Source organism: Poecile atricapillus, chromosome 2, assembly GCF_030490865.1.
Source record: "Poecile atricapillus isolate bPoeAtr1 chromosome 2, bPoeAtr1.hap1, whole genome shotgun sequence".
Taxonomy (NCBI): Eukaryota; Metazoa; Chordata; class Aves; order Passeriformes; family Paridae; genus Poecile; species Poecile atricapillus.
Window position 1 is genome coordinate 80673220 of NC_081250.1, and position 14200 is coordinate 80687419.

General features: G+C 39.5%; 2 protein-coding genes across 2 annotated transcripts in view; one reads left to right on the forward strand and one right to left on the reverse strand.

Annotated features, from left to right (window-relative positions):
- Window positions 1-12513, forward strand: part of DAP (death associated protein) — a 109499-nt gene extending 96986 nt beyond the window's left edge. The window contains exons 3-4 of the mRNA XM_058831697.1: window positions 12228-12325; window positions 12482-12513. Of these exons, the coding sequence (XP_058687680.1) occupies window positions 12228-12325; window positions 12482-12498 (115 nt within the window). The 3' untranslated portion in view covers window positions 12499-12513. The remainder of the gene's footprint in view (window positions 1-12227; window positions 12326-12481) is intronic.
- The window catches only part of ANKRD33B (ankyrin repeat domain 33B), a 49426-nt gene that overhangs the window by 13087 nt on the left and 22139 nt on the right, over window positions 1-14200 (reverse strand). The gene's annotated exons all lie outside the window — the stretch shown is intronic.

Here is a 14200-nt window from a genome sequence, read left to right on the forward strand (position 1 = left end):
CTTTGTTTGATCATGATCTTAACTTATTTGATGGATAGATATAATGTTAACAACACCATTCAGTTGCATTTGTTGCATTTGTTTGTATAGTTATAACACCAAAAGCATAGTTCAAAAATGGTTGGGTTATCCATCTCCACAAACACAGACAGTCTGCAGCACCACAGACCAGAGTCATTAAAATTGGATAATTTTTGGTATCTAAGGACACCCACTAAGTTGTTTCTTGAGGCTGGAGGAGACCATGTTACACACTTGCACAGCTATTGTACTGAGTCATTGACTGTAAGAGATGACACACTGCATGTTCTCCAGAAGTCAGAGGAATTTATATTCATTTTAACATAATCCTTGTCGTTTGCAGAGTTGGTAAACACAGCGCTGGCTTAACTAAATATGGACAATAATATCTGGTAGAAACGGTTTTTGTTTCCTTTTAAATGCTACAGTACTTAAGACTGTCAAATCAGCACTTACTTCCATAAGTATTCATTTTGCAAAAGTCATTATTGGGTAATAGTTATGGACTAAAAGAATAATATTCTTTTGTATAAATTAAATCATAATTTAAAGAAAGGAGTCATAGGAGTTATGCAGAAAAGAAACCAACAAGCATTGTTGAAATGAAATGCAAAAATGTTACTGAAATGCAAAATACTTCTGCTAATACTGCTGTCTGAAATACCTTTGAAGTAAATTTAACAAGACTCTTAGAACATATTTACAGGTTTACAAACCAAGTTTTAGAAAAATCAAATCATGTCAAAGAAAATTACCTGTTTGTCCTAATAAGCTTAGATACATTTCTCTTTGATTGCAAGTAAAGCATTTGCACCTTCTTTTAAACCAATGCATATGATCTTAAACTATGGTGCCAGTGATGCACAGGTCACATTGAGCCTTGTCTCAAACAAGGTGAGTGGAAACACATAAATCCCCCCAGACATGTAAACATGCACCCTATTATCCAGCTACACAAACACCTTCTCTTTTAAACCAAATTAGTACCTCTATGTTTGCTTTCATGAACTTAGGATGTTCTTTTCAGGACCTTAAAAAAACAGTGTATTTGAATTCTAAAATGTGACAAATATTAAGGAAGTCGATGTCTCAGTGAAGGTGTCTTTTTGTCTAAGGAAGATAAGAGGAAGCTGTCACAAACCACTTCTTTTTACTGGGCAATTGGTTAGGTCACTTATGGTAGGTTTATAATAAAGAGCTGTACCTCTGCAACACAAGACAGCTGTTTATAGCAAGTCTTTAACTGGGAAATACTCATAATATGGTTGGAATTGACATATTAAAATATTAAATGTATCACCTTTATTTCTTATCAAGAAAATCTCCTTCAAAGCAAGATACTAATGTCTTCTTTATTAAAACTACAGACACTGCAATCTAGAGATGGTAAGACTGTAATAAATTCTATTTGATCTAATTTTAAACTCTTAATGAATTTTAGTCCTCTGTGCTGAATATTTGTGTTATGCAGATAGAAAGTAAAATTTAACAATTTTGTTTTTCCTGTGTAATCATCTTACGTTCTGATTCATAACTTTGGGATACAAAGAATTTCATAAGACTTTCAGGGACAACAAATAAACAAATTGCATAAATATAATAGAAAAGGTTGAATCCAAAAACAAAACAGTCTTTTCTATTTTGGACTTATTTCAAACTTTCATTCTAGGTTTTCACACCTCCACATAATCTGCTTGTTTTCTACAATTTATAGTTTTGGGACTCCATACAATGCTTGCAGGCTGACATTAATTGCAAGGGAAATATGGCATAGCACAAGGATGTAGAAGTCTATGCGTTGGGTTTTACTCTGCATAGTATATTTTTTCTTTTGAAGGATTTATGATAAATCATCAAATTGACAGTGACAAAACTAAATGTCATGTTGCCATTATCCAGAGTTATTACAAAGTATGCTCAGTTAGATATAAAGAGGTGAAGTCTAGGTAAGTATTATGAATATTGTTTGAGTGTATGTATGTAAGGCTTTCCTTTTACAAGCTTATTTAATAGGTTTCCTTTTGGTGGTGTTGTCTCAATAACCTTTTAAGTTTTATATTGCAAGCCTGGCTGGTTTGCTATAGGTTTGTTAATTGTCAGATAAACCAAAAACAGTCAGCAGCTCCCATCCTTGAATATGTTTCCACAATTTTAAATGACCAAGAACAAAACCTAGTTTTAGATTTAGAAATCCCAAAACTGAAACAGTAAGATTTTTGGAACAGGAGAATAAATACCTTAGTACTTCTTTTTTCTTCTGAGAAGGTAAAAGAATCTGGAAAATTACTGTGAGTTTTATATGGAAGAGAATTATTAAGTTAAACTATAATCCAAATATTATGTAGTATCATACCAAAATTAAATGCACATTTGAAGAGGAAAGGACTTAGCATTGCCAATCGTAACCTGAGGAGTGAATCTGTGAAGGTATGCACAGAAATTAATATTAGAATGAGTACTTGCTTTTATGATAACCTGTCATGTCCAGCGTCTGAAAACCTTATTAAAGCAGCTTTCAATTTGTCTGTGTTGCTGCCCCTTTTGGCTGCTGTAAGAAGCAGAAATAGGCACTGCAGGTGTGGCCATGAGAGAGTCCCCCACGTCGCAGGGGCCCACAGCCACAGCCCTGCCCGGGACAGAAGCTGTGGCCATGGTGGGCAGCAAATGGGAATTCCAGATACAGTGGGAGCAGCATGGGCTGGTCCCTGATTTTGATGCCTCTTTCCCAGATGGCAGTGACACAGACCCACAGCCGCCAAGCTGTGTTGCAGAAGGCGGGAGGTCGTTGTCTCTTGCCCACTGGGCTCCCTCAGTCTCTGCATGGCAGCTTTTCAGGGCTCCCCAAGGTGGCGGCTTTTGGCATGACTGGATCCACGAGGGTCAAATGGAAAACTGCAGCATTGCACTGACTTGATAGCGGCGAAGGTGTCTTCTCCAGTATATGTCAAGTCCCTTTCTGGTGTATATCCCAGGGGCAGCTCCATCTCCGGTAGTGGTGGCATGCTCACAGCAGCAGCAGCGGTCATTTTAGGATTCCCCAATCTACTGTTGCTTCTGGGTATGACATCTAGTTGTTCTCCCAGTAGCCTTGATGATGTGTTGCCAGGGTCTACCCACGAGTTGTAGCGATGGCTGGGCATGATCATTGGAGGCTGGGTCGAAGGCACAGTCTCACAGCTGGGACAATCAGCTCCAGGAGGAGGTGGTCTGAGCACTCCCATGGTGGCAAGGTGTGTGTGTAGCTCCAACATGCACTGTTCAAATGGCAGCGTAGGTGCAGTTGGGACAGCTGCAGATCTTTCCATTTTTGCGGGAGCCAGGCACCCCTGTGGTGCAGTGGCAGAGCCAGCACAGTCAGGTGCAGTCATAGAGCACCCGCCTGTGGCACCCAGGGCCCGCTGCGGCACAGCTCAGCTCAGTGACCGCTTTGCAGCAGTCAGGAACCTCACAGTGGCCAACCCTTTCAAGGGTCTCAGCTGGCAAAGCAGGGCACAGGCGAGCTGGAGGATGCCTGTTCAACATAGCGCAGCAGCGCAAGGCATCTCCACTGCTTGAAACAGCGTCACAGCAGCTTGGTTCGGCTGTGGCACACTCCGCCGGCAATGTGTGCTGGCTCGGGCCAGCTCCACAGTTCCATGGAGAAGCAGAGCATTCCGCAGACAGGTTGTCTCCATTCAGGGTGGTGCCTCAGCTCCAGGCAGCAGCAGGGTATTCTGCAGACAGGTCGTCTTTGCCTGGAGGGCTTCATGGCTCTGTGTGATTTCATGGGACAATATGGCTGCTCCACCCATCTTTCTCCCCTGTACACCCAGCATGGCATCCGTGCTGCCCACTGCTTCACCCAGCGCTCTGTTTTCACCACACAACTTGGTGGGCAGTGGCTGCGTCATCCCCTCTGCTGTCCTCGTATCCTGCTCATTTTTCAACTGCCTTAGCAAGTCCAGGATGAGCCTCCAGGGCTTGATAACATTGATGGCAGTCTCATCAGCAATAGCAGCTGCTGCAAGTATATATCTGGCAGCCTGCTCCCACATCCAAGTCCAGCGCGGCCCCTTCAGACACTTCCAGTCCATGGCTCTTGCACCATGTTTTTGAGGCTCATAAAGCCTGTTTATTGTGTTTTATCCCTCTTTTCTTTAAAATAAGAGTCCATACCTGTAGGGTAGGGTCCTCTGTCACTGAAGCCCACACTGCCATTTCTCCCAGTGGCATCTCTAAAAGGGTCTGGACCCATGCTGCTTTCCCTGCTGCTCCTCACAGCACTCTCTGATGCCCGCAATACCCACTGTCCTGCTGAGACTCCGCAACAATTTTGCTGCCTTCCACTTTCCCTGCTGCTCTCTGCAGCCCTACAGACTGCCAGCAGCAAATTGCACTACTCTCTGTATCCCTGCAATACAGCAGCAGCTTTTTGTATCATGTTGGGTTCATCAGTTGTAGCTGATGTTGGAGACAGGCACATGACAACAACACACCAAGTTCATGCAGCAACAGACGAATTTTATTTCTGGATGCCTCCTTTTATAGGGGCTTCAAATTTCTGCAATTACATATGTGATTGGTTAGGGATCTTACCTCTGCCCAGCTCACTCGCCAGTGATCTGGATGCATTCATAATTCAAGGGGATTGGCCAGGGTCCCCTGTTTGAATTTGAGCTCGACCTAATATTATCATACCCAGGGACTTGTTAACTTCTATTCCCTAACAAGCTAGGCTGGTTGAATTGTCTGTTAGGCCAAATTATCTGTGCAGCTTACAGCCAGCTGAAGCTGTCACAATTTAAAACCCCATGCAGTCATTCTGTAAAATGTCCGTTAATTATGACAGCAGAAAATTAAATTTACAATTGTTTGGAGACAAAAGCTTTTGAAAATAAGAATTAATATTCTATTGTTCACTGGAAAAAAATGGCATTTTTGAAGATAATTTCCAAAAGGCTGTAAGAATAACTAAAAGTAGCTATCATCTCTAATGGACAAAAACCAAACATACTTCACCCAGTATCTGGAGGATATTTATTGGTGGCTGGCTCCAAGGGTATGTCCAACCCCCAGATGTTACCGACTATCCCAGATAGGGATCTCTCGAAGAACAGCTGTCCAGGGGTCTTGGACACTTTCCAGCCAGGGTTAACCCTTATGAGCTCCACCTGAGGCTTCAAGTGATCAGCTCTTTTAGAAGTGATTTCAGCTCTGTGATAACCTCAGATCAGACCAGTTCCGCTCATGGGTTACCCCAGCCAACACTTAGACGAGAGACAGGAGGCCATGTAGCATTCCATGGAGTCCTTTATTGGCAGGCTTCAGCACAGGGAGCTTGTGACAAACTTCCCCTGAACTGGGCAAAAGCTGGGGTTTTTATAGGGAAGGGGAGAATTGGGAAAAGGACCAATGGTTTAAGACCAGGGTAAAATGACCAATAGTCTACAAGGAGATAACATGGGGCTCCGAAGCAGGAAGGGGTCCACAGCTTAGTCACCATGACTAAGTAGTTTTGTCTTATCTTAGGGGACAGATCTCCAAGGAGGAAGCCTTTTGGAGGACTGGCCTTCCTCCACAGACATTTTCACAATATGCTTTCACAGAACATTTTTGTGTTCTAAAAACAGTGTTACCAGCTGCTTAAAATAAGTTCTTTTTCTTGCTCTTTTTGTAAAAAAAGTTAAAATATTGTAAAAATATTGTAAAATAATGCTAAAAAAACAATAGCAAACATTAGTTTGGATTTTTTGTTTTTTCGGTTTTTTGCAAGAGGTTTTTGCATTACAATGTTGAGGGATTTTGTCCTACTTAAGCATGTACCTCCATCAGATAAGAACTAATGCATCTAACACTGGCATTCTGATTTCAGCAGATATAAGACACAAATTATCTTCAAATCAAACTCACTCACTGTTCTGAGTTTAAAAACCAGAAGGATTACTTTAAGTCCCAATATTTTATGAAGTTTATTTTCCAAAGTTGCTATCAAAGACTGCTTGCTTAAGGATAAAGAAAGGCAACAGAGAGCAGAAGCTTTCTGAGGGATTACATGATGCAGTAGCAAGGAAAATCATCCTTGAAGAATGGTTTTACAAATCTGAAGTGGGCCAGATAAGAGTGTGAGAATCCAGTATTCGGTGGAGTGTACACCCAGCAGTCCCTGGATGAGAAGCAAAATATGCAATGGCATGAGGACATAAAAGCCAGTCCCTTCTGTAAAGCTGATGTGGTTTTTTTCACTCATTGAAGGTCTGTGGGGAGGTGGGTGAGACAGACTGCTTGCTGAGGGGCTGCTTTCCCTTGCATAACTCTTCCAAATGTGTCAGATACTGAAATGGGGTGCAGGAGGCTGCAGCTTTACTATGAAAGTTGTAATAAACTTCTGGATTTGATGGTTATTTACCAAATCCTCATGCAATGATACAATGATAATTTATAAGGTTGATCTTTTATTTCCTTTTTTATTTTTTCTTCGCATCCATTTCTGACCCTGTCTATATTCTGCTTGCTGAAAGCTAGTACAAACAGATCAGCCACCATGTGCAATCAGTCAATTTCAAAGTGAATTATTAGTCTGGAATCTTTAAGTTCATATACCAATAAATACTATCATATATTAAAAACTCCTTCAATTAATAAGTGATACAAAATTGCCTCCAGCAAATTGCCTTTAGAAGCAATCAGTAAAGCAGTAGCCTGTATCGCAGCAGTCTGCAGGAAAATACAGCTGTGAAATGTCTTTACAAAATCTAAAAATAAATGAATTTTAGTTAGAAAATACTGAACTTGAACAATCTGGTTACCCTGAAAAGAGAGATAACATTAATATTCTACCAAAGGCATCCATTATTCTGCTCATCATATGAAAGGCCACAGTGCAATTATGAAATGGTCAGTGTACATGAAAAAAAAAAAAAAACCCACATTTTTTTAATTTAATCTTACCTTTATTTTTGTCAATAAAATCAATTCTAAGAAGTATTCACTACTTGTGAAGGCTTTGGGAGAAAGGAAGATTGATAATTCTTAAAAGTATGTCCTCTGCCTAAAAGGACTTTTCTCCTTCGACAGTATCCTTTCTCCTTTCTTCCCTTCCATATATCCTCAAATACCATGTATTTTAAATAATAATAAAACTCAAACTATTCCCATTAATATATAGTAATAAACATCAAGTATTAGACAGTGTAACTGTACATATGTTGCAGAATGCAAACACATTATCCCTGCTTTTCAAGGATATTCTGTTATCTGACTTGCTCTCCCACAGTCAGTGGCCAGGGTTGCTCCCCATCATTCTCCCAGACCAATGAAACAGATCCTCTCTGCATAAGAGATGTAAAGTATGAAACAAAGTTTGCAACAGATCCTATTTCATTCTTCAAACAGCACACACTGTCTCTGTGTGACAAACAAGAAAGAGAGGGTCATCCATCATACCAACTATATTAACATTTACTGTTGTTTTTCCACAGAAGGGGAGGTTGAAAGTCAACTCAGTAATGGGTTTTTTTCCAAGTAGAAGCCACAATACTTCCAGGTGTTGGGGGCTCTATCTTTCCCCTGAGGAATATTTGGCATTTCACAGAGCTTTCCCACAGCTGGTTTTTTTTTGTTTGTTTGTTTTTTGTAGTATATGATATATCTGAATTTTTCTGTAACAAGCACAGTTTTGAAAGATCCCCCTTTGTTTTGAAGTAGCAGCAAAATTAACAATATTTAGAATATATGACAAAACAGTCTCAGATAATCTACTTGTTTTCCATATATTCTAAATAAAGTATAACTACATTTCTTATTTTCTTCTCACACTCCACAAATCAACATAACAGTCATGGGACTACCTGAAGTTAATCAAAGGTTGCAAGACCTTCCTCAAACAGAATCTTCTGATTCTGTTTAAAATTATAAGTCTTCATGTGCCTTTGAATTCATGCAAGACTGGAATAGTGCTACCACTATGAAAAGAAACTGTGTTTTGCTCAGCTGTGTTGGCTAATGACATAATAACATCTGATTAAGAGAAGTCACAGATATCTCAGGAGACAATTTTATAAATCATATATTATGACAAAATTACTGATGTAAGGCTATTTGTATGCTAGATCATTACAAATAGTAGAGAGCACATGAAATACTCAAGGATCAATACTGAACTCAAGCTGAATAACAAGCAAATCACATACAGTATGCAATTAATTTAGCTTTTTTAAAGTTCTCTTCAGCCAGCTTACTTTCCACCAAGAGAATGAAAACAGCTTATTATAGTTTTTTGCCAATTACCCCAGACAAAAATGAGTCTGCAAAAGGCTAAATTGGTATTACCTTCTGCTCTCCACAAACATTGTGATAAACTGTCCAGTTTCTTTTGCATGCATCTATAAGTACTAATGACAATTCTGCAAGGCTGGTTTACTAGCAGTGATTAAAACCATGTGTAGTTAAATTAAATGAGATAATGATTCATCATAATCTGTAGTCACATGAAAGAATAACAGTGAAAAGTCTAAGTTAAAAACATGTTATAAAAAAATATCAAAAGTAGTAGAAATTAAAGAATTAAAAAAAATAAAGGAATAAAAACTAGTGTTGAAGCATTATCTTGTTGATTCATTAAGATAATAATTCATATAGTTAATATTTTTATCTTATAAAAAACTCATACTATAACATAATTATATATACAACCATAATTCTTGTATAAAGCAAAAAACCACAAAAATTAAAATCAGGTCAAGTATTTCAAAGAAAATCTCCCAAAATCATTTGAGGGTAATTATGATTATTCTGATTTCCACTAAAAGTTCTGCAACTGTGGGAAACTTCACTCTAACAGAGATTCTAAATTTATATTGTATTAAAAAAGAGTAAACTGTAGCACTGAGAACCATGATCTGCTATATACTAATTTTTGTATCATGCACAAAACCTTCCAGTATGAAAATGGCAATCTGAGAAACTTTCAAAAGTGTCTTGAGTGTGTCTTATATTTGGTTTAAATTGATTATTTCAACAGCGACAGAGATCAGGTAATTATTCAGGTCATCAGCCCAGCAAGAAATGGTGTTTTTTATGTGCTACAGAAATCCATCAAGCACATAAACCCTAATATTATCTGCAGAAAATAATTTAGGCTGACTTTTTAAAGAAAGGGCTGCAACAGCTTAGTCACATGCACATTTGTATTAGGAAAGTGACAAAAAAAAAGCCTAGAAATTTAAATAAATTTTGTCCAACTGTTGCTTGATCAAAACCCCATGTGCCTGGATGAGGTAAGGGAGGAGAGGCTAATTTTGCCAGTGAAAGTGATCAGAGAAGTACAAAAGAGTATCTAAGCAGGGATGGAGCTTCAGTGTGCAAACTCTCCCTGCTCTGCAGAGGAAGAGAGTAGCCCAAAACCCAATCCTGTACCCAAAATCAAGCTCAAATGGCAGTGCCCCTGACAGTGCCTCAATACTGAAGGCACAAAATCGCCACCTTTGTTTTGCAGCGTTATGAGCATTTGCAGATCCATTTCCCAGTATACTACATAAAAACACAGTCCAGTCTGTGGACACACAGATGATGACCCATAATTTTTCCACTCCAATTTTTGTGATATGTTCAGCTTCACTTATTTCATAAACACCTCTTCAATCAGTCAGGTCACATGTCTTTAAGTAAAGGTATATGTATCATCTCTGCAGAAATCCTTACTTAATCTATTCTAATCCAAATCCCCATGATCACCTCTAAAAATAGTCCCAGGAAAGTTTGCTTTACTACGCCTGCAAAAGCTTCCATTACACAACAAAGAGAACCTGTGTCACTTGTGTAATAAAGCAGACAACAGGAAAAGGTAATAGAGATAGTGGGATTTTCCTTATTTACTAACATGTACGTCATCTGAATTGGTTTCAGTATCACTGGTGATATAAGCAGCTGGCAGAAACCTTGGAAGTAACTGCTAAGAGCCATAAGGGACATACAAGGCAAATAAATACATGCTGTATAGTCAGAGATATTCCAGTGGGTGGGATATATAAGAAATATGTGGCAACTCTGAGAGATGCTTATGAGATATTAACCCTTCTCTATTTTTTTAAAAATAATATCAAGATACATAATAAAAACAGATAATTCAGTAGGAAATCTAAATCCCATGACCTGATGGGGAGTTAAAGAGTTGTGCACTGTTGCACAGGAGACTGGAACATGTGCCCAGCTCCTGCACTGTCCCATATATCCCAACACCAGCCATCTAGCTACCTTTTAGGCACAGCTTTCTTGACCAAAGTCTGGGGGAGAGGGCAGCTGAAGAAGTGATCTTCAGCCTCTGGGAAGCCTGATGGGAGGAGAACCTGGAGCATTACACCTAAAATAGTGATCCTTTTTATCTCCTCACTCCTGCTGTGAGTTCTCATCTTCTCATGAGGCAGAGTAAGACAACACCCAAATTCTCAGGAGCTCTGCACCTCATCCTGCACCCCAGGGATTCTCCAAGAGCTGTGGAGGGCAACTTCTCTCTCACACTTCTTTACCTGCTCCATGTGCCGCCACCTCTCACCCCAAATCACAACGTGTCCAAAGGCCTGGAGGGCTGATGAAGCACAGAAGACATTTTTGTACAGCCTGACCAGCAGCCGGTGGTGGCCAGCACCTCCTCTCCCTATCACCAGAGAAAAGGGCTGCTTTGTTCCTGGCTGTATTGCATCCTCTTGACAATCATTTCCGTGGCAGAAATAGGCCAAAAGCCAAAAGCGAGGACACTTGTTACATCCAACAGTGGGAACAACCCAGCAGAAAAAATGTGAGCCAAGGGATGCTGTGCTTAGTGGCAGGAGGCCTGGACTGCATTCTCAGCTGTTCTCCTCCGACTTATGCTGACACTTGATTACACTTCTTGAAACAGCAGCAACTGGATCTATGTTACCACATGAAAAGCCTTTTACTGCTCTTTCCTCTCTGAACTTCGGCTGGAACTGAACATGTGAGCAAGAGCCAGTAGCAGCCACAACTAGCTTGGGCATATTTTAACTATGACTTGAGATGCTTCAGTTAGGAAATTTAATGTGATTCCGTTGACACATATTTTTTAAAAAAATCCTGCTCAAGATGTTAGCAGACATACACATTCATACTCAATACCAATTTTGTTAAAATACTATATTATTTTTCAGTGACAGCTGGTAAAGGATTAGGAATCTACTCATCAGTCTGAAGTTCCAACAGGAAGAAGTTCCTTTGCTAGTCACAGCTGACTGAAGTGCAACAAAGCAATATATAGAATCAAGAAGTTTACATGGAAAGAGAGGAAACTGGGATTGTTTTCCCACAGAGTGATATTTGATGTATGCAATCGGTCCAAAATAAAGCTTTGGAATGTATGCAAGATCTCTGGTCACAGTAGAACTAAACAAAGCATAATCTTAGAGAAGGACTAAGTAAGGAAACTTTAGGGAAACACTGCTTAATACAAATAATGTATCCTTCAAATGAACTGACAGGTCATCTAGTTGAGCTTACCACCATTAGACATAAGATAAAAGGAAGTTGTATCAGGATCTAATAACATGGCAAAACACCCCAGATTTCTCTTTTTGAGAAAGGGCTCTGTGCTCTGTTTTTGAAGTCCCTAGATGCAAAGAACAGAAAGTAGTGTGGGAAAATGGTAGGGAAAGCTACACAAATTTTATCAGATTAAATTTCATATTTTCATATTATTTAGACTGTCATGCTGGGTGCCACTAATAAATAGTGATGATCCCTAATCCTAGCTTACCTGTTTGTACTGCACATAAGTAATCAGCATTAGTACTGTCAAAAGTTAGTTCTAAGATTTTATAGTGGTGGCCGTACTAACACATGATCCATAGCAGCCAAATTTATACAGTCCTCTTTGTTTAGGCATCAGTGCTAAACACAGGACATTCTGCTTTAAAGAAAAGCAAGAGGTCTGGCTTCAGAAAATAATGTAAATAACATACTGTGAGGGTAGCAGGGCACTGGAGGAAGCTGTAAATGCCCCATCCCTGGCAGCGTTCAAGGCTAGATTGGATGGGCCCTGATCAACCTGGTCTAGTGCAAGGTGTCCCTGCCCGTCACAGAGGGGTTGGAACCAGATAATCTTTAAGGCCTTTTAAAACCCTAACCATTCTGTGATTCTGTGTACTGAACTTTAATGAGGAGATCCTGACATAAACCCTGAAGCATTTCTACCACAAATCCCGTGTCTTTATTTCAAGGTGCTTTGAACATCAGGAACCCAAACCATTAACTGCAGAGGACTGGGGAGGCAATGTGACAGATTCCCACCAGCATCAGGGTCCTGCTACAGCAAATGGTGAGTGGATTTTAATTTCATTTATTTTTCTTTCACTGGCTTGATATGCAATGTTCACAAAGACTTCCAAATGGCTGGAAACTATTCTGTGAACACGGATAATGTATTTCTGGGTGCTTAAATGAACACTATGTTATTGTCCTTTGCTTGGAACAGCTGCTTCCAGCTATTGATAGATTCAAAGCAGAAAAGTACTGACTCCTGAGGACACCTGAGGCTGGGATCACCTGCTGCTTTGGCTATTTGCTGCACAAAGCTGCAGTGGGTTTGGGCATCACTGGAAGAAAGAGTGTAATAAAGCTCAAACTATAATGTTGATGGATATATGTAAAACATTTTGGAGAGTCTCCCAATTGCTACATTACTTCAAAATCCAGTGCTGAAATCGTAGTCTTCCCATGAATTCTATCACTGAAGCATTTTGTTTATTCTATTTTCAGAAAGACAAACCTCCTAAAAGGTAAACAAAATGATAGTCAAACTGGATAATCTAACAGCATAACCAACCTGGTGTGACCTATATTCAATGCACTCTTTCAGCACATAAGACCTCTGGGAACATTCAGAAACAAGTTTAGATGTGAACTGCAAGTCCTGTGCCTGACAAACTATTGTTAACTTCTCTCCTTATTTTTAAATATACATATACCTTTGTACACACTTAAGATGAAAAGGAGAGTTTGTATCATTTAAAAAGCATTTTGTAGAGCATTCAGAAGCCATATGAAATGCATTTTGTGCACTGACATGACTGTCAAAAAGAGCTCCCTTTGGTTTTAAAATATATGATTCAACTCCTCTCTGTGTTTAATAAATGCATTTTCATTTTTGTTATGTTTTGTCAGATGCAGGCAGGCTGTAGTTGAGATCTGTTGCAAGAAGCTTAATAGAGTGTTTGAATGCATAGGTTTTTTTCAGGAGACCTCTCCGAAAGTTGTGACTCACAAAATCTTCATAAAGATAAATTTCAGTTTGACACTGAGCAAAAGGTGAATGAACCTTTTACACCATCAGAATCTATCAGTGTATCTAAATCCGTCTCTTCTGCAAAGAACATTTTAAATCCCCCAGAATATTTTCACTGTGAAAGTCTCTGAAATGACCAGTAATGAGCTTGAAAACACCTTCACGTGGCAGTAAGGTACTGTAGTTTTGTTCAGGAAAACTTCGGGAAAGAACACCTTCCCAAGAAGTTTTCCAAGTTTTCCTCCAATTTCTGTAAATTCATTTTGCTACTATTCTTCTGAGCCTTTTGGTTGTGAAATCGCACCAGACCCAAACCTTGTAATGAAAGAGCCCAGGAACAGATCTGTCTGTCAGTGGCTAATCTGCCACTGGGGGAAAAAAACAAACCTCAAATCCCAACCAAATAAAAACTCCAAAAAGCAAACAAAAAAACCCCCCTCAAATATAAAAACTCTTTTTTCATCAGAAGAAAATCATCTCGATGAAGTAAAATACCCATCAGGTGTTGTCTTTTCCTTGCAGAGGACCTATTCTCACCTAGAAGAGCAACTGTACACCCTTCTTGTGACTCAAAGAGGGGAACTGACCACACACTACACACAGTGCTGCATAATGAGGTGAAACTAGATAAGCTTTAAACTCCCTTCCAACCCAACCTGTTGTATGATTCTATGATTCAATAATACAACACATAATAGTGCCAGCCTATTTCCTCACTGCTTGATCTAAAGAAGCTGTAAGAGCACTAGAAGCCCAGTCTCCGTATTAGAGTGCCATTTGACAATGAGTTTCATAATGACATTAGTGGATATGTAACTCCCTCATTGTATATTCTTTCCAGCCAATCCTGTGCTCCACCTGATTGCTTCCTTTTCTCTAGCACTTCTAATGAAAACCCTCCCTCTTGAT